The sequence below is a fragment of the Dinoponera quadriceps genome, unplaced genomic scaffold (genome assembly GCF_001313825.1).
Source record: "Dinoponera quadriceps isolate SergipeBrazil2010 unplaced genomic scaffold, ASM131382v1 scaffold696, whole genome shotgun sequence".
NCBI classification, from domain to species: Eukaryota; Metazoa; Arthropoda; class Insecta; order Hymenoptera; family Formicidae; genus Dinoponera; species Dinoponera quadriceps.
Genome location: NW_014554799.1, coordinates 669880 through 695788, shown reverse-complemented (window position 1 = coordinate 695788; position 25909 = coordinate 669880). Strand labels below are relative to the sequence as shown.

Sequence of the window (25909 nt, the reverse complement as noted above, 5' to 3'; positions counted from 1 at the left end):
ATATTTTTATGTGCATCTGGTAACAGCTCCAAGTTCTCCGGTGTATATTCTTTTCAGGAAGTACCTTTTTCTCTTTGCAGCTGTTCTTTTTACAGGCTTTTCAGGCTTTACAGCATCTCGTCTTGTGCCTCGTTGTTACGTTTTACAGGTTACCGCGAACGAAAGAGATATTGTGTGTCGATGCATTGCAANAAAAAAAAAAAAAAAAAAAAAAAACACGAAAGTATACACAGAGAAACGGAGAATAGCAAAAAACGAGAAAAAAACAAAAAAAAAATATGAAACGAGCAAAATTGCATTGGACATATTGAGGAGAGTCGAACGTAACGGTATTCCTTTGCAAAGCGAAAGAAAAAAAGAGAAGCACAAAAAGTATGAACGTCTCATTATGTAGTAAACTGTGGACTGATACCAGTGCCCTTTCTCCCCATTTCTTAGCTTAGGGTCGTGCCGATCAAAAGCATTCGCTTACCACTACCACTACTTCTACCACTACTTCTACCACTACTACTACTACTGAACATGACAAAATACCACACTGCCTGGAGAGAGGCTAGCCCAGTCCCTCGAGGCAAGTACTTATAATACCATTCTCATGCCTTCGTACATTGGGTTTATGCGACGATTTTGTAGCCCCCTTCCTCGATGTGTCCTCGGTTCTCCTGTGCCAATGGTGCGTCCTCTGATTCGATAGTTTTTTTTACTGCCGATAAAAGCATGTTGCTCGATCGCCGAGTGGTTTTTTCGCAAGAGAGTTTTTCGCGAGCCTCGGTCAATCATTGCAACGAGAACAACGGGAAGCTGGTTTGCTTTTCCCGATTTTTCTCACTTTTTCCGGTCATTTTTTTTTTCTCTCTTTTAACGAGGGCAACGTGCTGTTATCTACACGTCTCTGAGTTTTCAGGATCTTTGCCCACGGACGCACGTAAGTATGTTCAACGTATCTATACGTTACTTCCGTATTACATCATTAGAGAGTACGAGGTATCTCGAGGTGTGTCTCGAGCGAGATTGGTTGCTCGAGATAACGAAAGGTGTAGAGGAAATGACGCGAGAGCTGGCACGCAACGGTAATTGTCGGTTTCGTCGGAGACGAAGGCGAGGCGCGTGAGGAGTCGCTACTGAGGAAAGAGTGGTTGAGATACGCAAGCATATCTGTGCATTTATATTCCACCTATCGCACTAAGAGACGATGCAACTTCCTTGTCGAGTTATTCCGTTCGCGTAATCGTCGGAGACCCGACCGGACCTCTTTGCTATTTTTGCTATTAATCGCGAGAGCCTAATAAAAACAAAGCTGTCCTGAACTATCTTTCTTTTCTCCCGCTTTGATAACGATAAATTTCATTTAAAAAAAGTTACACGTGCGATGGTATACTTGGCGGATACAAAGACAGAGAAAGAGAGACGCGCGGGTAAACGCGTCTCTTGCGCATTCAATTGCAAAATTGTACGATCGACCGGTACTGCAGTTGCATAGTCTACATTTGGTAGATTCCGAAATTTTAGCGTCGGGTGGGCGAGGGAGTAACGTTTTCATGATGATACAGGTGAAGGAGCTGTTGATGAGCTTCGGTCAGTTAAGGGCATTCAACCTAGTGAAGGATTCCGCGACTGGGCTCTCCAAGGGCTATGCCTTCTGCGAATACGTTGATGTCTCTATGACCGACCAAGCTATCGCGGGTCTGAATGGAATGCAGTTGGGTGACAAGAAACTGATTGTGCAACGCGCCAGCGTGGGTGCGAAGAATCCTATGATAGGTACACAAGCTCCAGTACAAATTCAAGTGCCTGGTTTGTCCATGGTGGGCTCGAGCGGACCTGCGACGGAAGTAAGTTCCCGATACGAGCACAAAATTATCCTGATTTGATCCAAAATATATTTTGGAACAAATATATGCAGGGTGGGTCATTTTAATGTCCCCGCCTAAATATTTTTTCTTCCACGTTTTTTTTTTTTTTTTTTTACAAAAACATGTTTCAGATGAAAATTTGAAGATTTTGAGGGGAGGAATAATACGATGATTTTGAATTGCTCTTATGTGATTTCTTCAAGGTCATTTCAAAGTCAACTTCATTTTTTTTTTATAGAATCATATAGTTTTTTATTTGTCTGAAATATTTTTTGTAAAAAAACATAGAAAAATGATACTTAGGTGGGGATATTAAAATGGCCCAACCTATATGTAATATAATTATATAAGCTTTATTTTGTACAAAATTTTACAATAATTATGTGATTTGATGCTTTACAATACTTTTAGGTGCTTTGCCTGCTTAATATGGTCACGCCCGAAGAATTAATGGAAGAAGAAGAGTACGAGGACATTCTCGAAGATATTAAAGAAGAATGCAACAAATACGGCGTGGTACGATCCGTGGAAATCCCGAGACCCATCGAGGGAGTCGATGTACCTGGATGCGGCAAGGTACGTTCGATATTCTTAACTTTTTTATTTGATGTTGATACGTATGAGATGTTAGTTTATAATCGACACGCCCTTTGTTTCGTTGCAGGTGTTTGTTGAATTCAATAGCGTGATTGATTGTCAAAAGGCGCAGCAAACTCTCACAGGACGGAAATTCAACAACCGCGTAGTTGTTACGTCGTATTTCGATCCTGACAAATACCACCGTAGAGAATTTTAAGCTGTAGAGACTCGTCTTTTCATACCGTTTAATATTAATTATACATATATATATATATATATATATGTATATATATATATATGTATATATATTCTAATGTATATGAATATAATGTAATGTGTATGTATAAACGGTGGGCATATATTTTCCCGAAAAAAAGAACCCCTATCGTAATTAGAAAAGTGGGACAACTTCATGAAAAATCTTAATCCTACGATCCAAAATACCGAGATAATTTTTCGAAATATATCTTACCTTAAACATTTATGTATAAATTATTATGTATAAATTATTAATTGTGTGTGCGCTTGTATATCAGACACCGAGCTATTCTTGAAATATTTCTGGGAAACTATATCTTGGTACATTGTTCTGTATTGATTTCGATATTGTAACAACTACGCCGTGTACAACTGTAAATTTCCACAATTTCGGGAGATTGTATCGATATTCGAATCTCGGGATTATGATTTGGATAGACCGCTTTTCGAATCGCGTTTCTTTTCGGGACGGCGCATACCCACTATATACATATATAGCGTGCTTCGAAGCGGGAAATTGCTAATATCTATACGTATTTCGCAAGCTAGAAACGCTTCGTGTGTGTGTGTGTGTGTGTGTGTGTGTGTGAGTGTGTGTGTCTGTATGTTGTCCATGCAACAAAATCCATTGAAGTATCCAAGCAATGCGTAAAGAAACCTACGAACGAATTGCGTTCCTCTTCTCCCGCTTTGAAGGTCACAAACAATTCGATAACAAGTGACGATTTTACTTGAATGTTAATATTCTGTGGGCAACGGTATCGTACAATTTGATATTACCTAATGCAAGATTCAGGAGATTAATTAGATAAATACAAAGATCCAGAATAATTATGCGGAAATAAAGCGAGAACACACCATTGTGTTTCTAGAAGAAGCACGTTTCTTTTCCCTAGCCTTCTGCGTTAGATAATTTATAATGGTTATATTCGGTGTCTCGTAACAGATACGTCTGTCCTGGCTAGCCAATAGAGAGTAGATTCAACTTTCTATCTGCAAAGCAGGCTGATAAGTGTGATGCTCGCCGGTGTCAGCGGCGTCAACCACGAATTTCTGCAGCACCACGAAGAGTCCAGCGCCGACCAATAGCATAGCGACGCCCGCCAAAACCACTATCGCCCAGGCCGGTATGGCTGTGCCTTCTAAAAAATGATTCAACATACATTTTTCGAGCGATGTGCTTATACCACTTCGACATACGCAACTTCCGAATTACACTCTCGACTTACTGTAATATTGTCTGTTTATGGTCTTTCGGCCCCTCAGAATTTTGCGCCTCGCTTCGACTTCCTCCAGGAATGTTCCCATCACAACTGTCCGGTGTTTCAGAGAAAAAGAGAAGAATTGTTATGATTCGTTTATGTGTCACATACGCCTTACCATTCGCTAGATTGAAAATTACGCGATTTTCAACCTTGCACGTATGTACGTAAGGTCGAAACCGTTGTAATTGGAGTTATTATTATTCTATTATAGAGTTATTTTGCGAATTTGCGACGTTATGCGCGTAAGCTTTAAAATTATGTAAGTCTCGATCTAGGCGGATTTCTCGCCACCTTTTTTTTTTCACACATTCGATAATTAAGGTCCTATTAAATATTACTGAGTCTTACTTACGTAAAGCGATAGCCAAATAACACATAAACCTTTTTGAGCACATTTTGAAAAACTTTCACGATACAACGTAGAAAAAGACGTACAACGTAGAAGAGGTGGAGAACAAGTTGCTTTGAACTTAACTTGCTTTTAACTAAATGGCGTCTATCATGCTCGCACTGATTCATACCCTGTGTGATAAGTAGATAAGAAAGAAACGATGGCTTATCTATCTCGCGATAGTGGAACATATTCTTTACACTTTGTACGATATGAATGCGGATCATTACACCTTTTCAACCAGCTATTGTACAAATCTACAACATAGATAATTAATAATTTTCACTTCTAAGATATTGGCAAATAAATATCGACAAGATATAAATAACCACATAAACAAATATCTGAACAGTAAGTCGTCGCAGACGCAATAATTGAATAATTTATTTATTAATGAGAAAGCTTTCTTTAAAAAAAAAAGCAAGATATATATATATATATATATATATATATATGATTTCAATTGAAAGCAAAGGATAAAAATATAAGTATACATACGTAAAATAATATAGTAAAATAAAACAAGATAAAAAGAGCAAAATAAAAAAGAATAAAATATATTCACAAACTGTAGGAAAATTAAAAACAGATTGTTATATATTATACATTTACGGGGAGGATTTATTCTTTCAATTTGATTAATAATTACTCCTCCCCTCTTTCCACATATCGTTTCAGTTAAGAAGCTCCTACTGTCTCTACATTTGTTTACGTGGTTTAATAATTTTACCTACTAATTTTGCTGTGTAAAATTTTCTAAATTAGCACAAACTATGAATAATTGAAATTTATACAATTATTCACAAATAAGCGTTTCATTTGTATCGCACAACTTTGTTACTTGCGATGATGTCGAGATCAAAGTACCAACGATACAGGATCGTCGAAGTATGGCGGGATGAAGGAACTCGTGAGGGTCGACGCGCAGATAATATAACACAACAACGCCTCGATGTCCGTTGTGATCCTGTAATGTCTTTTTATTGATTCAAAACTCAAAGAGAGACCGAGTTACATCTATAGTAAACCATTGTATCACGAAATCGTTGCAATTTCGGCCGAATCCGTGCGCATCCTGACGCGAGTTGTACAATAACGGAGAGACGCGAATGTGTCCAGAGGTCGGGCTTGATAGACGTTCGGACGAACTGAAAATTCGCAGACGCGAGGAAACGACGACGATTTCGCCTGTGGTAAGTGAAACAATCCCAAAATCGATCATGACAACGAGCGAGAGAGCGAAAGAGAAGGAACAGGGGCGGAACGGTGGGGGAAGGGAACGTGAGAGGCAGGAGGAACAGTCTCGAACGAATATTAAAAGAGGAAAGGAACAAAGAAGAAGACAAATAAAAATCAAACAAATATCCGCCATACACAGGACTTCGTATTGTGGTCTGTCCTTTTCAGCTGAATCGGCTGCACCAGTTCAAGAAATTTACGCACACCGAAGCGTGGGAATCTCGCGTACCTACGCTTCATACATCTCAATTGGTCTGTTCTTTTTTAGTTTTACCGGCCTAACTAGTTCAAGAAATTTACATACACATTCGTACACACGAGATTCTCACGCTTCGGTGTGTGTAAATTCCTTGAATTAATGCAGCTAGTTCAGCTAAAAAGAGCAGACCATGGACTAGAATAGGTATTTCGTCGTTCTCTTTTGTCCCCTCTTCATTTTTTACATGACTCTCGACTATTATTTGACGCATGGTTCCTCGCAGACACGATCGAACACAATCGATGCGAAACGGGATAGATGACACCTGCTGACGAATCGCTCGATGATACCGCTTCGCGCGTTCTTTTTCTTCAACCTCTTATTTCGCGTCCTCGACTCGCATATCGCTTGTGTATCACTTCACCGTCAATTCCCGACCGAATCATCAAGCTTGCCTCGTAAAGTCTTCCCCTCCGGATGACTTTTGAGCGGACCTTACTTTTTAATCCCGTTAACTCTTTCGACGTGTAACATGTATGACGCATACATGTACGCATAAGTGTACGCATGAATGAAATAAATAAATATAATACTGTACTCCACTTATATACGGTGCACCATAAATATTAATTTTCTAAATAATAATAATAACAATATTAATAATAGTAATAATAATAATTAGAACGACACTAAGTAGAGAAATCAGTCGTAAACTCTTCCTCGAAAATGAACGCGCACAGGAATGGAAGGAGAATGTCGTGGAAATGCACGGAGAGACTTCTCGACTGGGGGAAGAGATTGATCGTGGACTTGAAATGCGCTTCGCTAAGTCGCCTCTACCATCTCTTTTACAAGCTATCGCTAAGAAAATCCATAACACCGAACAAATAGCCATCGTCGGTAGAGAGTTCTCATCTAGATACGGATTTCTTGTTATTTGTTTGTTCCTAAAAGCTATCTGCCCTACCTTTTGCGATTAAAGTCACCTCGATAAGTTTCGCATGAGAATATCGTAGTACTTCTTATGGATGGCATTAATAACTTCGAGATACACACACTCGACGGGAATAATCGATCATCGATCCATTCGTTTCGCCTCGACGGCGTCATTACTCAAGGTGCGGTCGTGAAAACGCGCTCAGAATTATCGACTATTTATTGTTTAAACGATGTATATCTCTTTAAAATCCTATTGCAAAGAGTATCTTCTCGTTCTAACCTCGTTAATTCGACGTATTGCTACTGGTCTCTATCTCTTCCGCCGCGGGTTTCTTCTTTTCTTTGCTCTCTCCCTCTCTTTCATTCTTCCTCTCTCTCTCTTTTTTTTTACAGAATGGCGAATCTCACTTTTATACTTCCACGCTAAGTTTCATATACAGCTTCTCTCTCTCTCTCTCTCTCTCTCTCTTGTTTTCTTTTCACTCGCTAAATCGAAATTCGAACTAGCTTCTTATTTGTCACAGAGGCAACGTAATACCTTCATTTAGAAGCGCGCAGCTAAATGCCAGAGGGTATTACAGAGATTTCCTCCCCCTTTCTTCCTCCTCCCCTCGTGCTCTTTGGCGCCTAACGTCAATTCGACGTGCTTCACAGTCGGATCTTTACGGCTCGTCGGTTCTCGACGGTGTACGAAAAGTCGTGTGCGAGTTGTAAGATTTGCAAAGTCGTTCGTTACGTGCCACTATGATCGCGCTTAACGCGTGTGTCCGCTATGTGGTTACTCTTAGAACAACAAGTGTGTAGTCTCTAGCTGTGGAGAGCAACGACCGCCAGCATTTCTGTTCCTGGGGAGTTTTATCGCGCGTTGCGATTTGTTAAATGACGTTATTATCGATAGATATATATGCCGCGGGTATGTGTCAGCGCTTGTCATCAGCATGTATACGCGTGTATATATGTCTGTATATGTAAGTGTGTGTGTATGTATGATTGGAAAATTCCGCCCGAGATGAGAATTTATTGGAATATATATTACCGAATAGTCGTATAATTTATACGGGCTAAGCGTTTCGACTTAAGCTTACTTTTACCTTGTGGCTAGCTGGTGTTTTGGCTCGAAGTACTTGTTTTCGTTTCGCTCAGCGCGGCCGCGGAGCTATTCGTTGACGAGGATGACGCCGTCGCCTCCTTACTAACGGATCGACTACTGCCGCTCGGGGTCGGCTTGTTATTACTTTCCTGCGTATTGCTGCTGTTCCTGTCACAGGTCGCCGCTCTGTCGGCGGCCTTGGACGTTTCTTGGCACTGTATGGCGGTATTGTTCGTTAATTCCTCAACGATATCACTGTCCTGCCACTCACTCGGCCTTTGTATTATATTCTCTTTAACGAGCACCTCTTTGAACGTAGCTAAAGTCTTGCGGAGGGTTATACAGAAGCCCCGGGACGCCGGGATGAGCGGGAACTCGGGCAACATCTTCTCGTCTGTAAGAAGAGGAAAGAAAAGAGATCAAGACAATCGCCTGCCGTCTGTGACGTGATAAGACAGAATTCCTGCGTGCAAGCGAGAAAGAGGGACAAGAAGACCCGTCGTACCAATCTCGGCGATCTCTTTGAACGTGGTGGGAGTGACCGGAGACAACGGATGCTGCTTGTTGTGCTGCTCGGATATCTCCATCCACTGTTCCAGTCTCAGCAGCAGCTTCTCCGAATGTTTCTGGAAGTGCGCGATGATGATGTCCTTGAAGACCGGCGGCGGGTGCAGCAGCAGTTTGGTCTGCGCCTGCACCAGCTTCAACACGACCATCTCGTTGTACATCCTCGAGTTCTCCCGTCCTTGCTGCGAGCCCTTCTGCTTCTCGAAGCCGGCCTCGTTGAAGTACGGCTCGCTCACGAGGATCAGGCCCTGGATCGAAACGATCACCTGCAGCAGGGTGGACGAGCTCGTCCACACCTCCGTGCCGCGTCCGGACCAGGTGCCCAATAGGCTCACGCACACCTTCCCGTCCTCGTAGAGGTTCGGGTTCAAACGGTCGCTGCAATAGGAGATGTAGTGGCAAAGAGGCGGCGCGGCCGGGTAGTCGGCCGACAGCTGAAAGTCAAAGAGAAACAGCCCGTCCTCGTAGGGCGTCTTCTCGGGGCCACGGAACATGACGGAGTACAGGTCAATACGGTCCTCGAATCCCTTCACCCACACGCCCGGCGGTAACGAGCTCTTCAGCAGCTTCAGCTCCCTCGAGACTGTCCGGAAGAAGTTGGTCGGGTCGGTGGGCTGGAACATGGTCAGTTTGAACTTGTGACTGTCGGGCGCGGCCTCGTCGATGGAGAAGCCCTCCCCCTCGTCGTAGACCGGTTCCGGGATCTCGACGGAGCTGTCGGATGGCTCGGCGATCACCTCGTTGACGCTTCGCTCTTCCTCCTGCTCGCCCTTCTGCTTCTTCCGCGGAGAGCCGGAACTCTTCTCCGCGTCCGACAACGACATCTTACCCAGACCAAAACGCCTGGACACCTCGGCGTGCGCCAACACGAGCTGTGCCTTGATGAGGTTACATAACTTCACGCAAACGTGCGACGCGCCGACCTGCGAACTCGCCAGATTCGTCGGCGGGCTCCTCCTCACCCGGCTCGTCGCGTCTTTCTCGGACGGTGCCGCCACGTCCGTCGCGGACGAGCACTCCGGCAGGTTGTTCACGTCCTCGCTCATGAGGAACTCGCCGCTGGACTCGCTCGAGCCCGACTCCTTCTTCGAGTTCTCCGCGGAGTATAAGCCGGAGTCCTCGGGATTGGGAGTGGCGCGTATGAACAGTCGGTTGACCGACTCCTCGTTACTCTGCCTTTTCACGAGGTTGTCGACACCCACCGGTGTCACCAGGTTCTCGCTCTCCGACGTGTCCATAATCGCGGGGTCCTGCTTGTCCGACGCGCTGTTCGCGCACTGATCGTCGGATACCTTCAGACTGGACTCCTCCGGACACTCAGACTTGGGTGTGAAGAGCCGCGTCACTTGATCCGCCATACGTTGCGCGACGTTCGCCCTGCCACGTTCCCTCACCCGCTCGAGCAGGCCTTGGAAGTGGCACTCGTGAAAGAACGAGGTCCCCATGAGCTTGTCCATGTAACGGCAATCCTTGTAGACCTCGAGTAACTTCCTCATGACCTCGGTAGTCTGCAACAGCGGGTTCTGCGTGAAGATCTCCTCTAATCTTGACATAGCGATGCGTGCCTTCTCGATGTGCGCCGCCAGCTTCGGCTTGATGTTCTCCAGTTCCGTTTGCTCGGTGCCGTCGTTGTCGGCGATAAAGCAGTCTTCTAATTCTGTCTCCCACGACGAGTCGGACGACACGTCGTCCCACAGTTCTCCCTCGTCGCTGTCGTACTCGCTCACTTTGTATAAATCCTGCGGCCAACACATACTAACGTGTCCGTCGACCCACCATACTTTCACCCGGCCCTCGGGATAATTGTCCAGCACTTGGCCGGCGGTACATCCGGCGTCCTCACCCTCGAAATTCGCTATCCGGATCACGAGAGTGCCGGGTCTGTATTGGAAGTCCGGATGATCCTTTAAATCGTAGACACTCACTTCGCGCTCCTCCAGAAAAGTCGGCCTGTAAGAAAGCAGTTGGCGCAAACTGAACGACTACTTCCATTTGTTCGTGACGTTTTCGAATTACTATGAAAAGTCTCAAGAGTCGAGACACGCGAATCAAGAATTTTTCATGTCGAATCGAATCTCATTTTTTTGTTTTAGAATCCGAATCAAATTGTTGGAACATAACGTTTAATTAATAACTCAATCATTGAATTCAACATGAAGATAGCGAAGGGAGAATTCGATAAGAGGTATAATATCGATCTTGTGATATCAATTTATTTTAAAGTAAGATGCGTATATTTAAATATTTAGAATAAAATTGATACTGCTAAAATATATATTTTAATTAGAATAACGATAATTGAAATAGTTGAATGAAAGATCATAAATTAATGACTAAAATACTTTGAAGAGCGTTGACATTATCGGCTGTTCACAATCAATGCAGGAACTGCATGACTTCAGAAATGCAGTTACATAAGAATATGTAATATACTGCGCATTATATATATGCATATCTGCGAGACTCGCATCAGAATAATTATAATTTGTAACATTAACATTATAATAAGATTAATATAAGCAAATTTGATATTTATATCAAAATTATCACTGACGCAAGCACTTTTTCATTATCCACCGACTCATTTGATATCTTGAAAATTTATTGAAATACGCCAATTTTAAAAGTATCTCTCTTCCCGACGTCTTAAGTAACTACTTTTAATATTTTCGAAGAGAATCTTAACGTACGGCGAATTTTTCAAGTCCAGTTAATTCTCGTAAGGCTGGACATCTTTCATAATATTTCGTCAATGTCAAAATACGCAATTCGAATCTTTTCGATTCGAAATTTTCGTATTATTCGGGTTCGAATCGAACAAACCACGGAGAACAAAGTACAGATGTGAGAAGGAATATTTGAGAGGAAATTGTTCGTGCACTTACTCTGGATTTTGACTAGAGGTATAAGTCCTGAACCACTTTATTTTGGCTGTACGGCCTTGATGGTCGACACTTTGTACAACACCGTACATCCTGGATTCCTCCTTTTGATCCACGACGAAATCACCTGGGAAAAATTCTTTATCGTCCAGGTGATGGATCGGATACAATTGTGTTGATGGTATGCCTTGAAAAATAGAAAAAACGACGTCAAGCATCACGCACGATATGAATATTTCGTATAACTTCAATTTCTCTCTTTCTTTAGAAAGTAATATTCATCGGTGGTATCACAAGTGAATCGCGACATCTGTCGGATAATTTTCCGTTAAAATGAACGAAATTGAACATAATTCGTTATAATACGAACGATGAATATATCGTATATATGTAATATAATTATTAATACCAAATTCTACTGAGCCGTCTTGCCATACCACGTTGGCTTTCGTATTAGTGGACAACGTCTCGACGACTATCTTAGTCCCGGGGATTAACGGCACCGGCGGCACTTTCTTCTTCGCTTTTCGCAACTTCTTTTTCTTAAGCACTTTTGTCATCAATGCAGGGCCCTTCTTTTTCTTTCCCATTGATGACATGCTGGAACAGCCACTGGAGACCTATGGGAATACACGAGTCATCATTTCCGCGTTCTTATTTTCTCGTCCATCTGAAGAGAGGGAAAAGGAAAGAGGAGTGATTTACCGAGGCGGTATCACTTTGCGAGCCGGTGGTGTCCTCGGTGTCCCACTCGTCGGAGCTCTCGGCGTGTTGAGCTTGGGGCGGCAGCAACAGAGAGTTGTTGCTCGTGGTGTCTTGCGTGTTACTTTGAGCATTCTCGTCCGCCGGCTGCGGCTCGGGCGTCTTCTCCTTCCTCTGCTCCTTCTTCTTATCGTCCAGCAGCTTCGTCACCGTGATGATCGGCCGCGTCTTTTTCGGGCTCTGCTTAGGAACCTGGAAGATATCCCTCTGCTGCTTCCGCCACTGCTCCCGGGTAATGACGTTCTCGTCACCCTTGATCACGTAGAAGTTACGATCCCCGACCTGTACTGTGGACGGCTCGAACACGTTCAGCAGCTTCAACTTCTTCAAGTCCTCGCCCTCGACCACGAATTTCGGTTGAGCTTGGTCGGACCAGGCGCCGTCTTTCGAGTACGCTCGGCACTGCCAGTGCACGCCTACCCAGTCGGTCTCCACTTTCTCCACGATCACTTTCGTGATCTTCTGTGGCTTCAATTTCCTCTTCGCCTTCATCTCCTTTGTACAATGGATCCACTGAGCCTCTTCCAGACAGTGAACCGGGCCCCAAAGACTCTGCCCCGGGTAAAACTCAGTGGAGTGCGGGAAATCGTTGTCCTGAGAAAGACATTTGTCACTCTTATCGCAAGGTCCTAAAGCGCTTCTGTCAAATGAATGACGGACTGTTTGACATCTTACATTGTCTCGCGTCTCTTCCAATTGTCCCAACACGTAGGAGTTCATCTCGTTCACGACACAGTGAGAACCGTCCGGCGTTACCAACCATAATTTGCAGTGCGTCATTCTGATGCCACCAACCCAGGAGTCCATACATACTGCCATATCTGTCGCAAATTCCTACAAATGACAACTGTCTGTTTCAGTATGCATAAACGATACTGCAGTGTAGCCGCGGAAACATCCACATACTTGCAGAGGGATCAGATCTTCACTTTTAATGTCCGTGAGAACCTGCTTGGTACCGATTACTTGTACACACGCAGTCAGCTCGATGTCCCTGCAGTAACCCCGTTGCGTGTCCTTTCCCTTGATCATCCTGCGCACCACGTCTCCGGGCATGAGCGTTCTGTCCGCCAGGTGAATCTGAAAGCAGGTAACATCATCACAGAACTTAATCTGGAATCACGATTCGAAATTCCAACGTATTCCGGCACCGCATGAGTGACGTGGGGCTGCGAAAGATGTCGTCTTCCGTACTGTCAAGTTAAACAGTAACGGGACTTCGCCGATGCCTCGGGGATGTTGTCGAAAATCGATCACCCACCGCGAGACGGGAAGGAACGTGAGTATAATACGCGTTCGTATACCTTCTTGCAGTTGACCAACTCCTCGATGCCGGACGGGTGCCAGATCGTGCGGATCTCGCCCTTTTTCCGCTTCGGCATACTCTCCTCGCTGTCGGTACTTTCCTCGGACATGTCGTGGTCGTCGTTCTCCATTACGATGCCGAAAACTACGTTGCCTCGCTTGTCCACACGGTACACGACATCCTCATAAAAGTACTGGTTCTCCGGCGCAACGTTCGCCGCGGCAGCCATCTTTCCTCTGATCGTTGTCCTAGCCTCGCTCACCCGCTCGGTAACCGAGCCCGCCTGCCCCGCCACCCTGGCCGAGGAGTCCGCGAGAGAAAGAGAGAGAGAGAGAGAGAGAGAACCGAGCGGCGCCGAGCACTGCCGAACTGAGGTGACGACGACGCGGGGACGACGATGACAGGTCACGCGTCACGTAATACGCACATGTCGCACTCGACAATATGAGGTTCGTGCGTTTTAAATTCACTTCCTTGCTCCTTTTGTCATGAGAAATATATCCGCACTTTTTATTTTGCAATAACCTCTGTATACAAATTTATATATATATATATATATATATATTGTGTGCCCCTTAAGTCGAGAATAATAGAAAAGTTGTCAACAAGCTGCCAAATAATATTTTCCAAAGAGACGCGATGAATCGTTGCAAAAGTGTAGAATATAAATGACAACACAAAATTTGGCGAAAGTACAATTTAGCCCAATTTATGCGGAATTTATTTGTTGTCTCGCCAACGAGACATGGGGTACTGGTAATAGCTACTATCGCCATCTATCCAGATATACGTGCATTACAATGAAACTTATGCTCGTATCATTCGGATTTCAACTCCCTGGGTACTCTCGACGTAAAATAAAAGGTGCAACTAGAACAGTCAGACTCGCGACCCCGTGACATGACATATTTCATCTGACCTGACGTGACCTCGATGCTCACGCAGTGTGTTTGTCATCGGACGTTTCCATTGCTGAGTTATTATCGATCTGTGAACGAATCGACTGAACCGAGCATTTCATTAAAGTATGAAGAGCTGGTGACAAGTCGCACGAAAGGATCAAGGATCAAATCGTGAGTTAACAAATATCAAGTGATCAATATTAACGTGACAATTCTTACAGTTTTATTGGGGAGAGTTTCACGATCACAGGTACAGGAGTGATATTATTAATAAATTACACATGGAAGATAGAAAAGTAAGGATACTTTTCTTTTCCGCATGCATCTCTAAATCTATGCACGTATTGTGTATTGTTTTATACTGCAAAATGCGTGCGCTGGAATCCCTGTCCCAGACTCTGCAGTACCTGTTGGACCTCATTCTCGTTTTGATGGTGAAAGACGAAGGCGTCGAATTTTGTTGCTACGTTACAATTAGTCTCCCTAAAAAGGATGAGATGTGTTAATCATGCAAGTGATTCAGACTAAGAGAACCTTAGTAGAAGGCTGGGAAAATGAAAAATTGGGCCTTAAAGACAGAGATCTAAGGCATAAATCATTATCTTGAACGATAAGTCAGTCGTTTTTCTAACATATTGATATAATTTATTCTAATACTAATCTGTAATAGAACTCACCCTGCGATGAATGCAAAGTAATCCGGAATATTAGTGGTGCGTCCACAGGACGAGATTTCCATGTAACTTTGTTTGCATATTACCTGAAAAACAGGAATGTCGCTTTCTTAGATTCATCATAGATTCGACATATGTGTTTTTATATCTACATAATTATTTCTAAGTGAAGTTATTACTACCAATAACTGTACCTTATCATCTACCTCGCGTGCTACTTTAATCCCGATTTCTAAACACTCGAATCTGACAGGCACTTGTTTCACTTCTCCGGATTTCAGTAGACTCCAAATGACCTTCTCGATTTGCTTGACGTCACCCTTCGCACCCACGTGTACAGAGCCGCAGTATTTGACGCAGAATCCACTGCCTAGCGTTTTATTCTCTAATTCAGACGGCTGGTTTACTTTGGTGGCTTGCACCTGGTCCGATTGCGATATTTGTATCAAAGACTTCATGCTCTCGACACCCGAGCTTTTGATAAGGTGCACTATTGGCTCGTAGAGTTCACGGGTCTTCTTGGTACGATACTAGAAAGGCGCAGTAATGCATTAAACATATCATTTACGTATATCAGGACGTATCTTTTTTTGTATATCTCGCGTTACTCGCGAGATACGCACCTTGATGATATGTAACATGATCGGCTGACCACTGGCCTTCCTCATAATCTTACGTAGCTTGCCCTTACTGTCACCAGTGATGATACTCTCGTTTATCTCGTCCAGCACGTCCCCGATCTCGACTTTATTCTGTTTTACACGTGTAAAAATGACCAAGTTGTGTGAAATCGCCCATTTATTAATTCTGCTACGTTACGCTAGAAGTACTTGGGACTTTTCTTACGTCTTCCGCGGCTACCGACTTCTCGTCGACGTTGATGATCAACGCCTTCTCGTTCGTGAAACTGTAAAGCACAGTCGCAAGTTGGATTAGCCACATAGAGATCACCTTATCCTCTTTCGTCGAGACGAACACTCACCATACAGAGATGCCCAAGTTCTTGCAAGGTACCAATTGCAGAGCTACGCACTGCGGCATCTGCCATGTGTCGTCCAGGAAGGTCGCGTTTCGCAAATTCAGTTTGAAATTCAATTTACTGCATTGTAGTAGAACGGACAGCAGTATCTCCCGTAGAATGTCATCTCCTAGAATACTCTTCAGGTCGTAAAACTCGGCAGCTAAAGTTGGAATTCTGGTCTGGGGACCCAATTATAGATTTTTTTATCAGTATTGTTTTCGGTAGAAGTTTCATTAATTCTGATGTATACCGAACGCAGTTTACTCCCATTAAGCAAGAAACATTAAATCTGTCTTTTGAAATATTGATTTTATGTGGATTTAATAAACATTTTGGCATAATATTTTACAAATGTTTTTAAATGGTTACTGGATAATATAATATTCCTAAATATTAAAATTATAGTACAGAAATATTATTTTTAATGTTTCGATCAAATATTGTTGACAATGATGCTGTATATAATATTAACTATATATTTGAAAACGTTACGTGTTATCAAATATCATAACAATGTTATGTTAATGATTTCTTACTGGGCTATAAAGAATGTCTTACCAATATTTCTACCGGCATGTGAAGGCATTTCCGTACTAGACATATCCTTATTAGAAGACGAAATCGTCCGGTAGATGTGTGTACCTTTGGATTCTGTTCTGTTTGCTCTGCCACTAAAGATAATGTACTGTATGAGCTGAAAACCACATCGACATTAAGTAAGATATATCGAGTGGAATTATAAATTATTGATACATAAAGAAGCAGTCAGATTGTTTCACCTGTAATTTTTCTGAGCAACGTGTTCTAACCAGTGCCATGCGCTGGGTCCCTTCAGGTATCCAATACTGAGACAAGGTAATAAACCTTTATGTAGGCAGTTCTCCAAACATTTGCAGAAAGATAACAAGTCCTCGTTTTCATCAGTGATCTCCGTACCGTGCTCTATCAGCTTTCGAGTCCATCCTGAAATATATACAATATATGTAGTGTATAGTATTTACATAATAGATAAGTTCATATATATATATATTACAATTATATATGTTGTAATTAATACATAACAGAGAGTTACAATTTTATCTCATCATTTCAATTTAAAATAGTTTCTTTCCTTTCTCAAACAACTCATTAAGGTAAAGACTGATTTGACATTAACGACATATGATAACAATCTTCTGACGCTTATCGACACAAAACAGGTAATAAAGTAAAAACACTAAGAGTTAAATTCAAGATAAAATATTTATATATATTTATCGGAACATTATGCATTACTACTAATTATGTGGTGGATCTTATCTGATAACACAGTTTGATCCGAACACGATATCAAATTTACGTACATACATCTTCCTTCTATAATTATCACAGAAATCGACACTGATCACTATAAATTAATATTTCACACAACAGTAATTTCTAAACGTCATACATAAAGTATAGTAAATATAATTACGAAAAGAGAAAGAGTCATAAATCCTTGTGCATGTTTAACGACGCGACTAACCTGCTCAATTGGGAGATTACCTTTCAACTCTTTGACGAGAGGATCCGAGACCGACATGGCACATTCTCCGCGGTAGTTTGCCGTTAAATCGCCCGCAGCGTGTCCATAATATATCCTCGTCGAAAGCCGAGTTTATCGCCGCAACCCGACTTACGCGTCTTCCTGTTAGTTGAGTCTTGTCAACGAGAACACCTGCATCGCGCTGACAACGACGGAGGTGGCGGTGGAAGCGGCGGCGGACGTAGTGGTGGTGGTGGTCGGAGTAGCGCACTGAATCGCGCTCACTGCAAATCGAACGTCGCCTCGCGAGCCAACGAGTAATAAGTGTATATCTCATCGCGTAAGCCCGATGGTAGATAAAAGAACCGTTTCTTTACATCAGGCTGTTCTATGTTATTTCTGTAGAATATTTCGTGGGAAGAGAGAGATTGAAAGAATAACTGCGGAGTCGTGAAATTATCGGAAAGCTCCTTACAGGGTATATGTCGTGAAGTGATTTAATTGCGATAAAATTACCAACGATAAAAGTATAACGATTATATGCGAAAAATCGCAGTGTGACCTTTTAATTATAATTGTGTATATAAGCTACTACATCTTTATTTTATATAATATTTACGAGGAAATATTCGTAACGCATTGTATCTCTGCATTTTTTACGTCAGGAACTTATATATTCAGAAATTCATATTCTTTATACGTAATATTTTCATTGTAGAAAGTTACTTTTAATTTTTATATAGCATAACTTTTAATTAATGCCGAGTAAACTTCGTGCAGCTTCGGAGACAGGACGGATCGTTGTTCAGAGAGAATAATTTCACTTGAAATTTTTCAGTAAATTGCGGATATAATGAATGTGGCTCGTATCGCGACTATACTAACAAATAGAATGCGCGCGTTCCGATAACGCTACACTCCACAATAAACACTTACAAACATTCGCGCGAGTAAATCACTTTGGATATCCGCGTCGACAGTTAATTAAACGCATATCTCGTAATCGCGTAGCGACGGTAATAGCATGAATAATCGAACGCCTTGAACTAAAATAATACGCTAACAGTCACCAACATGCTAGGTTCTCCTCCAACTTTTCAAATAGCACAAAACGTTCCTGAGGCTGTTTTAAATGTGCCTAGAACATTTTAGAACGTTTTCCAAAATGCTCTGAACACATTCGGGATGATTTTTAGAATGTTCAACCTAGTAAGCAAGAAATCATCAATAACAATATTATTACAATAATATTTTACAACATGTGACGTTTTAAAATATGTAGTTCTTAACTCTCGAATAACAAAATTCATCCAGTCAGACGTATAATAAGATGGGTTGGACTCTAGCATTTTGTAACATTTTTAACTAATTTTTTTTTGACTCGGCACTTTTTATTTCCACAATAACCCAGAAAATATTTAAAAGTAAATAAAGTATATCACAAAATGTATAAAATATCTGAAATAAAAAGCATGGAAGCATTAGAATACAGATTCAGTCGGACCCGACCCAATCGTGATATTCGAGGGTTAATGTCATATACAACATTATTGTCAACAATATTGACCCAAACATTAAAAATGATATTTCTACACTATGACTTTAATATTTAGGAATATTATATTATCAAAGAACGATTTGGAAACATTTATAAAATATTATGTCAAAATGTTTATTAAATCCATACAAAATAAACATTTCCAAACATTAATTTGACGTTTCTTACTTACTGGAAGTCCGAGCAGCACAAATTGTTCGGCTAACCGTTGACCCAACGTTGACCAAACATTAGCCAACCAATTTGTGCTGCCAGGGCACGCTACTCGAATTGTTTATTCGTCGTCTCACAATATTACGCCAATAACTCGTACAATTCCATTTGCAGAGAAAGCGAGAGAGCTCTCTGAAGCGGATCAGCGAGTTCAGTTTTCGCGCTGATAACGTGCTCGCCGGCGACTCGCAATCTCTTGAAGAGACTGACATTAACATCAGTATCTTCGCGTCGGTCGGTCGGGCGCGGCGTTTATCAAGCTCGCCGGCTGCGAATTTCGCTTCCGTCACGTACGTGCTCGAGGAGAGCCCGAGCGCCTCGGTATGGCCGCGCCGGTCTCGGACGTCGACAGTGTCAAGGCGGAAGCGCTGCGGACCTTCGCCGAGAAATTCGGCGGACCGGCCGCCGTCTGCGTCTACGCGCCTGGTCGCGTCAATCTCATCGGCGAACACACGGATTACAATGAGGGTTTCGTGCTACCGATGGTAATGCCGCGGGTGTTCCTCGCGCTCCTCTCGCAAGCTCTCGATTTATCGCTCGCGTTCGGATAGACACGTCGGGATGTCATGTGTGACGTCCCTGCGTGTCTCTTACGCGTCGAATCACCGCTTAGGTAATCGAAGAATGCGAATAAGACTCTTTCGGCAAACATTCGTCTAGCGCGCGCCGCTTTCATACTGTTCAAACGCCATTCGCGAGGTAGGCATATCGATTGTGTGAGCGACTTCTTAAACGTTTCTCTCTCCTGTTACTATTATCATTGTAACGATGGAAAATGCATCGCGTTATCGTCGCATCTTTATTATTTACAGTTATTGTTGTTTCCCGGTAAAAAATTTTTTATATATAATCAAATAGGGAATTATGCATAATTTTATATACTTTCTATATAATTTTGATGTCATATGGTTATATATGATTATATATGAAAAGTTTTTTACCGAGTTGTTTTCTCACGCCGTATGTGATACAAAAATAGAACGGTTATTTTCACTCACGTTTCTTAAAGCAACGCTAAAAGCTTTGCCGCGATATAGGTGACTTATCACTTACAAACAGTAATAATAATCAGTATTGAGATATCGAATTTCGAATTACTTCGGATCTCCTATGATTATCAGGCGTTACCGATGATCACAGTGATAGCGGGGAAGTCGCATGATGGGCAGAGAACCAGAATCGTTTCCCTGAGCGGCGCGGCAGGCGAAACGAGCGAATTCGCAGCGAATAATCGCGCCGACATAAAGCCGGGGGAGCCAAAGTGGGCGAACTACATCAAAGGGTGCATCGCCAATTTTATCTGTGAGTCGTTCACGCTTCCAGAGTCACATAAGTAATCACCTCCGCTCTTTGCGGGATTATTTCGAAAGGCACATTGTACGATTGAAAGAGAGAGACGCGTTTCACAGGCGATGTTCCCGCATTCAATGCCGTGATAGCGTCGACCGTGCCGGCGGGCGCCGGTCTCAGCAGCTCAGCGGCTCTGGAAGTGGCGACTTACACGTTTCTCGAGGCGTTGAGCGACGAGCGACCGGAGAAACCGGAGGAGAAGGTGACCATTTCTGCTCGACAGTTTCGCGTCACTCGGCCGTACAACACGAGAACAATATGTCCGCAGGCTTTGGCGTGTCAAAAGGCGGAGCACGATTTCGCCGGCGTGCCGTGCGGCATAATGGATCAATTCATCTCAGTCATGGGTAAAGAGGGCTGCGCCCTTCTACTGGACTGCCGAGACCTCGCCGTCAAGCAGATACCCATGCTGCACATGGACGACTATGTTTTTCTCATTACGAACTCGAACGCACCTCACAAGCTGAGCTCGAGCGCCTACCGCGAGCGCAGGGACTGCTGCTACGAAGCCGCGCGGATGCTGGACAAGAAGAGTCTGAGAGACGCGGATATGAACGATATCCGAGGTAACCGGTTGAGTTTGAGACTAGTAGTTTCTTCAAACAGAATCCCTAGAAGTCACCTGCAAAACGACGTTTCAAGAATATCCCTTTAAGCCGAAGAGAACCCGGCGACGCACAGGATGAAATTGATCGAGCATTCTCATTGAATCCCCGACACGGATTTCGTTTTCCAGCGTTAATCTCCCGGAACGTACCCGATCGCGTCGTGAGGAGAGCTCGTCATGTGGTCACGGAGATTCGACGAACCCTGGACGCCGCGGAGGCGCTCGAGCGAGGCGACTTCGGGCGGTTCGGCCGACTGATGAACGAGAGTCACGACTCGCTGCGCGACGATTACGAGGTTTCGTCCGCGGAGCTCGACTCGTTGGTGGACGCGGCCAGAGCGGTGGACGGCGTGTTAGGCAGCCGTTTGACGGGCGCGGGCTTCGGCGGTTGCACCGTCACCTTGTCGAGGAAAGACGCGGTCGACCGGGCGATTCAACATATGAGAGCGAAGTTAGTACCCCTTTCGCGTCGAGTTAAGTGCTGCGGTTTAATGGATTCTGTACAGATGCTGTTCATTATTTTTACTCGCAGATATTCCGGCACACCTACGTTCTACATAGCGACACCGAGCGGAGGTGCTCGAGAAATCGGCGTGAATTAGCCGTAGTGTTAACGCCTTAATCTTAATACACGCACGCAGGTCGACGTAATTGCCTCGACACTCGTGTCATTAGAGCCGCCATGATCTTTTACGCTCCGATGGCACGTTATCCTGGAGCGTGATCAACGAAGAACTTTTCTTTCTATTCTGTTCTATCTTCAACTGCGCGCGCACATATATTTGCACGCAACGCATACGGATGAAAGTCTGCCGAGGCACATACGCGCCGGGTTGCGCACATATTTTACGATGTAACACGTTAAAAAGAGACAATCTGAAATACAGGAATTATTTCGCAGGATATATGGTGCGCTCGCGCCCCGCCTCGTTAATCTTTCCTCGCGAGAACGCTTTCTTTTCGTGGCGCGAGAGAGCGGAATCCTGATATATTCACAATGGACGTAATGAGCATAACGAGTCCATCACGATTCGCGTGTCTAACACGGGATTGTATACGCGTTCCTATCTATGTACATAACTCGATCGAGTAAATTCGGAGTGTGCATACGTCAAACTCCCGTCTCTCGTAAATACAAAAATATTACGTAGTGTACATAATGAGAGTACATAAGGTACAGCATCATTTTCATACTGGCTCGCGTTCATAAATACGTACATATATATACAAAGTTCCTTTCTAATCATCTATATATCGTCGCGGTTGATGAACGAAAGTAGCACTCTACTTGCAGTAATACTGTCTGTGAAACGAAGGCGACGGTGTTTTCACTATAATACTGATGCTCGTTAAGGAAGGAGAGTCCGCATCGTCATCCAAGCTTAAACGCGTTCAGTATCGATTCAGAGTCTCGATTGATACATTCGTGTATTCTGCAAGAGAGGAACACGTAGTATTTAGTAAATCATTGTACGATGAAGAACCATAAAAGCTATATGCGGAAATCTCGTTATAAAAAGATCGATTATTTACCTTTAAGGCAGTCGTTGAGTTCAAGTTCGCTGGAACTGCACGTGAGGCTTGACGGTTTCACGCCTTTGAAAATCTGGATAACGCTCGGCTTCAAGTTGTGAAAGATTAATGGCTGGCCGCGTCTCGCGAAATCCTCTATCAAAGTCTTGATACCCTGAAATAAAGAGGAAAATTCGTAATTGACGACGATATTATATTTGTTTAATCTTCGGTACATCGTCAGATTCCATCGAGTTTCATAGTAGTTGAAAACGGGTGCCCGGAAGAGCTCTATAATCGATAGAAAAGATTTTTCGTAAGAGAATAAAATTCTTTCTAGTTTTCATTACCATACAACATGATTTACTCACGGTTGATTAATAAAATAGCGAGTACATTATGATTACTCCTTCGCGACCCACTTACCTTTGCGGCTGTGAAATCGGCCGCCTGGATATGCGTGGAGTCTATCACAACGGGCACTGCGGTGCCTTCTCGCATCCCTTGCTTGCTGATGACGGCTCGTACGTATTCAACGCTCGGGAACACCAGACTTCGATCCGGCGTTATGACAAGATACTCACAGCCGCTGATGCTCTGCAAAGAGAACGCGCGTTAATACGCATTCCGATCTGTTTCGCGTGAGAAACGCTTCTGAAATTTGTATTCCTTTCAAAAGTGCAAAATGACGGTATAAACGTCTCAGTGAGACGAATGCAAAATTAAGATAAGTGAGATATCGGACAGCCCGAGAGAGCAGAAAAAGCGATTTTCGATTTACGAGACAATCCGCTATTAAGATACTTCTCGGTAATGGAAAACGCGCCTAATATAACCGTAACAAATTTTATGTAGAATAGTAAAGCTATTCACCGTAGCTTTATGAACTCGTAACGTCGGCCTGGCCGAGGCATAAAGTAGGAACAGGAGATTTATACCAATGCCGATCACTATACCCAACTCAAGCCGCACGAAGAGGCAACATAGGAAAGTGACAACAGCCGGTATGAGATCAATTTCTGAAAGAGGAAGAAAAGTATAACGCGATTAGTAATAATATCATCATATTTTATCGCGTGACTTTGAGAGAAACGAACTTACTCTTGGTTCGCCACATAGGCTTCACCACGTGGAGCTCCACCATGAAAACGACTGCGGCAATGATGACGGCCGCCAGGGAGGCCTTGGGAATGTAGTATAGATAAGGAGTGAGAAACTGCAACGAAATAAGTACCAGGAGACCAGTGTAGACCCCACCGAGCGTCGTCTTCACTCCGGACGAGTGATTGACGGCACCTCGACTGAGACCGCCGCTCACCGGCATCGACGATACAAAGGACGACAGCACGTTGCATGCACCCAATGCCAGCATCTCTTGAGTCGCGTCGATCGACTTGCCATCAGCTGCGCGTGTAACATAAATTCGTAATTTTGACGGAGATACAACATTGTTGCGATAAGAAATGTCAGTCCTTCAGATATCGAATTATCATTTTAAATGCCCGAAGAGGGAGAGAGGAGGAGAAATAGATTTTCGACTAGTCTTTAATTATGCAAGTCTATTTTACGAAATTTAATTTTACAAATCGATCATAATTCAGGTTTATAAGAGCTAGACACGAAATAGAGGCATGTTAATGTATATTTGATGTAATTCAATTTAATAAACGTTGAATTATATGTTAAAAATTAAAAAAAAGTAATAAAGTAAAAAAGTTAAAAAGTGTCTGAATCGTTCGTAAATTTAACTTTATAAATTTTATTTCACTATTACATATTTCATTATTATATGAAAGAGAGAGAGAGAGAGAGAGAGGGAGAACATTTATTCCGCGACGTTGTAAAAAATGGTACTGTGTGGAACGGAGTGTTCTTACAAAATACTTTGGCGATGGAGATGCTCTCCAGTAGGCTCAGCATGGGAATAACTACACAGCCGGAGCCCATAGACGAGAGCATATCGAGGAAAGTGTAGGTCTCGTTCCCGACATGAGCCTCGAAAGGCGGCAGACGGAACTCCGGCAGTCCTTGCTTCACGTGACCCGTTAGAATGACGGGTGACTCCCCCAGGTGAATCTCGAGGGCCCAAGCTATTATCGCACAGATGATTACTATGATGATGTTCCTGGCGGTGGAGATCAGCCAGAGCAATTTCGCGATGGCTTGCTGAAGTTGCGACGGCACTTTGGTATTTTTTGGTATCACCGGGAGGTCCTTCACTTTCTGCAAATGCAGGCAAAATATCGATCTGGGAAAAAACTGCATTTATTGCAGAAGGCAGGCATATATTTGTGAGTATTTATATATAGGTTGTCCGAAAACATCGTCGTTGGTGGTACGGGCAAAAAGATCGCCGGCTCCAAACGATAATTGTCTCTCTCTCTCACCGCGACTATTTCCCGAGCTTATATCAGTATTTCAAACAATCGTATCGACCGGTAAGATGACACGCCTTCGGGCGAGAGCGTTTAGAAAATAACGATTCATCGTAACCACAATTACGAGTATAGAAACGTCGGTGGTTTGCTTCGTGATTATAGCAGAGTTCGAAGAACCGGTGACATAGCGCGAGCGCAGACTTGGATTCATCGAGCGAAACATCGAAAAAATAGAATTCCAGCGAAATCATTGGGTTCTTGACGCTCACAATTAACACGAATTTAACACGAATTCCCCATCCTCTCCACGAGCGCAATTGTAAACTGGAATTTATTCAACTTTACCTAACTCGAACTAATATTTACGTCCACAGTTCGTAATAAATGATCGAAATGGGGAGGCGGCTCGATCATTTATTTCGCGACGGGGTATTCCAGACTTGCCCGTTTAAATGCTGCAAACGCTGAATAACGAGTGGGTGCTAGGCTAGTCTGTTGCAATTTAATGGCGCCGCCGCTCTTACCCGTAGAAGCAAGAGGACAATTATGCAGACGATTCCCAGAGCGGCGTCCCAGAGTCGTGTCTCGCCAATCCGCTCGAATATATCATGCCAGACCTGCACGAATTTGCTGCTGGATACATGGAGCCCGAGAATATCTTTCACCTGGCTGGTGGCGATGATGATCGCCGCCGCTGACGTGAAACCTACGGACACCGGCCCCGATATGAAGTCCAACAGGAATCCTAATCGTCGAACAATGCTGGGAGTTATTTCAGGATGGCTCCAGAAGGGAAAAACGCTGAATAAAATTCCACCAAGTGACCCAGATAACACAAGAATATTATATATATATAT

The 25909-nt window shown here is 43.3% G+C and overlaps 6 protein-coding genes across 13 annotated transcripts in view; 2 read left to right on the top strand and 4 right to left on the bottom strand.

Annotated features, from left to right (window-relative positions):
- The window catches only part of LOC106742007 (splicing factor U2AF 50 kDa subunit), a 6625-nt gene extending 3061 nt beyond the window's left edge, over positions 1-3564 (top strand). Inside the window, exons 6-8 of one of the 2 annotated variants that reach the window (XM_014614552.1) lie at positions 1551-1832; positions 2265-2429; positions 2518-3564. In XM_014614552.1, coding sequence (XP_014470038.1) covers positions 1551-1832; positions 2265-2429; positions 2518-2649 — 579 coding nt within the window. In that variant the 3' untranslated portion in view covers positions 2650-3564. The remainder of the gene's footprint in view (positions 1-1550; positions 1833-2264; positions 2430-2517) is intronic. The other variant, XM_014614553.1, reaches the window with a different exon arrangement.
- On the bottom strand, positions 3274-7894 carry LOC106742009. 2 transcript variants are annotated; one of them, XM_014614562.1, is made up of 3 exons: positions 7815-7894; positions 3920-4003; positions 3274-3832 (listed from the first exon to the last, which is right to left on the bottom strand). In XM_014614562.1, exons 2-3 carry the CDS (start codon positions 3996-3998, stop codon positions 3672-3674), a joined length of 240 nt encoding a protein of 79 aa, XP_014470048.1. In that variant the 5' UTR covers positions 3999-4003; positions 7815-7894; the 3' UTR covers positions 3274-3671. The 2 variants fall into 2 exon arrangements, with proteins under 2 accessions (XP_014470048.1, XP_014470047.1); XM_014614561.1 differs by lacking the exon at positions 7815-7894 and adding an exon at positions 4308-4755.
- LOC106742004 ((E3-independent) E2 ubiquitin-conjugating enzyme UBE2O) lies at positions 5302-13715 on the bottom strand. Of its 2 annotated transcripts, XM_014614550.1 has the most exons (8): positions 13329-13715; positions 12931-13104; positions 12700-12858; positions 11968-12618; positions 11672-11882; positions 11266-11449; positions 8319-10330; positions 5302-8207 (listed from the first exon to the last, which is right to left on the bottom strand). In XM_014614550.1, the coding sequence occupies exons 1-8, from the start codon at positions 13557-13559 to the stop codon at positions 7822-7824; spliced, it is 4008 nt and encodes a 1335-aa protein (XP_014470036.1). In that variant the 5' UTR covers positions 13560-13715; the 3' UTR covers positions 5302-7821. The 2 variants fall into 2 exon arrangements, with proteins under 2 accessions (XP_014470036.1, XP_014470035.1); XM_014614549.1 differs by lacking the exon at positions 13329-13715 and having other exon boundaries at positions 12700-12845; positions 12931-13019.
- LOC106742008 (galactokinase-like) lies at positions 13674-22063 on the top strand. 5 transcript variants are annotated; one of them, XM_014614557.1, is made up of 7 exons: positions 13674-13779; positions 19320-19690; positions 20327-20507; positions 20615-20757; positions 20824-21121; positions 21292-21613; positions 21695-22063. In XM_014614557.1, exons 2-7 carry the CDS (start codon positions 19529-19531, stop codon positions 21762-21764), a joined length of 1176 nt encoding a protein of 391 aa, XP_014470043.1. In that variant the 5' UTR covers positions 13674-13779; positions 19320-19528; the 3' UTR covers positions 21765-22063. The 5 variants fall into 5 exon arrangements, with proteins under 5 accessions (XP_014470043.1, XP_014470041.1, XP_014470045.1 ...); XM_014614555.1 differs by lacking the exon at positions 13674-13779 and adding an exon at positions 14171-14403; XM_014614558.1 differs by lacking the exon at positions 13674-13779 and adding an exon at positions 17663-17751.
- Positions 14427-17650, bottom strand: LOC106742006. Its single transcript, XM_014614551.1, has 9 exons — positions 17455-17650; positions 16707-16890; positions 16486-16621; positions 15889-16106; positions 15753-15813; positions 15530-15658; positions 15101-15436; positions 14910-14992; positions 14427-14715 (listed from the first exon to the last, which is right to left on the bottom strand). The coding sequence occupies exons 1-9, from the start codon at positions 17489-17491 to the stop codon at positions 14589-14591; spliced, it is 1311 nt and encodes a 436-aa protein (XP_014470037.1). The 5' UTR covers positions 17492-17650; the 3' UTR covers positions 14427-14588.
- LOC106741979 (sodium-independent sulfate anion transporter-like) overlaps positions 21862-25909 on the bottom strand; it is a 12298-nt gene continuing 8250 nt past the window's right edge. The window contains exons 4-10 of the mRNA XM_014614482.1: positions 25577-25797; positions 24552-24897; positions 23776-24078; positions 23548-23693; positions 23101-23271; positions 22696-22849; positions 21862-22595 (exon numbers count right to left, since the gene is read on the bottom strand). Of these exons, the coding sequence (XP_014469968.1) occupies positions 22555-22595; positions 22696-22849; positions 23101-23271; positions 23548-23693; positions 23776-24078; positions 24552-24897; positions 25577-25797 (1382 nt within the window). The 3' untranslated portion in view covers positions 21862-22554. The remainder of the gene's footprint in view (positions 22596-22695; positions 22850-23100; positions 23272-23547; positions 23694-23775; positions 24079-24551; positions 24898-25576; positions 25798-25909) is intronic.

Coding starts and splice junctions, on each gene's coding strand:
- LOC106742009 (XM_014614561.1), bottom strand. CDS start 4,350: ATGTGCTCAAAAAGGTTTATGTGTTATTTGGCTATCGCTTTAC. Junction 4,004..4,307: donor TTATTTGGCTATCGCTTTAC/GTAAGTAAGACT, acceptor AACACCGGACAG/TTGTGATGGGAACATTCCTG. Junction 3,833..3,919: donor CATAAACAGACAATATTACA/GTAAGTCGAGAG, acceptor ATCATTTTTTAG/AAGGCACAGCCATACCGGCC.
- LOC106742004 (XM_014614550.1), bottom strand. CDS start 13,559: ATGGCTGCCGCGGCGAACGTTGCGCCGGAGAACCAGTACTTTTATGAG. Junction 11,450..11,671: donor AGACGGCTCAGTAGAATTTG/GTATTAATAATT, acceptor CTATTTTTCAAG/GCATACCATCAACACAATTG. Junction 8,208..8,318: donor CAAAGAGATCGCCGAGATTG/GTACGACGGGTC, acceptor CTCTTCTTACAG/ACGAGAAGATGTTGCCCGAG.
- LOC106742006 (XM_014614551.1), bottom strand. CDS start 17,491: ATGTCGGTCTCGGATCCTCTCGTCAAAGAGTTGAAAG. Junction 15,814..15,888: donor AACTTGGGCATCTCTGTATG/GTGAGTGTTCGT, acceptor TGTGCTTTACAG/TTTCACGAACGAGAAGGCGT. Junction 15,659..15,752: donor AGTCGGTAGCCGCGGAAGAC/GTAAGAAAAGTC, acceptor CGTGTAAAACAG/AATAAAGTCGAGATCGGGGA.
- LOC106742008 (XM_014614557.1), top strand. CDS start 19,529: ATGGCCGCGCCGGTCTCGGACGTCGACAGTGTCAAGGCGGAAGCGCTG. Junction 20,758..20,823: donor CGGAGAAACCGGAGGAGAAG/GTGACCATTTCT, acceptor ATATGTCCGCAG/GCTTTGGCGTGTCAAAAGGC. Junction 21,122..21,291: donor GGATATGAACGATATCCGAG/GTAACCGGTTGA, acceptor TTCGTTTTCCAG/CGTTAATCTCCCGGAACGTA.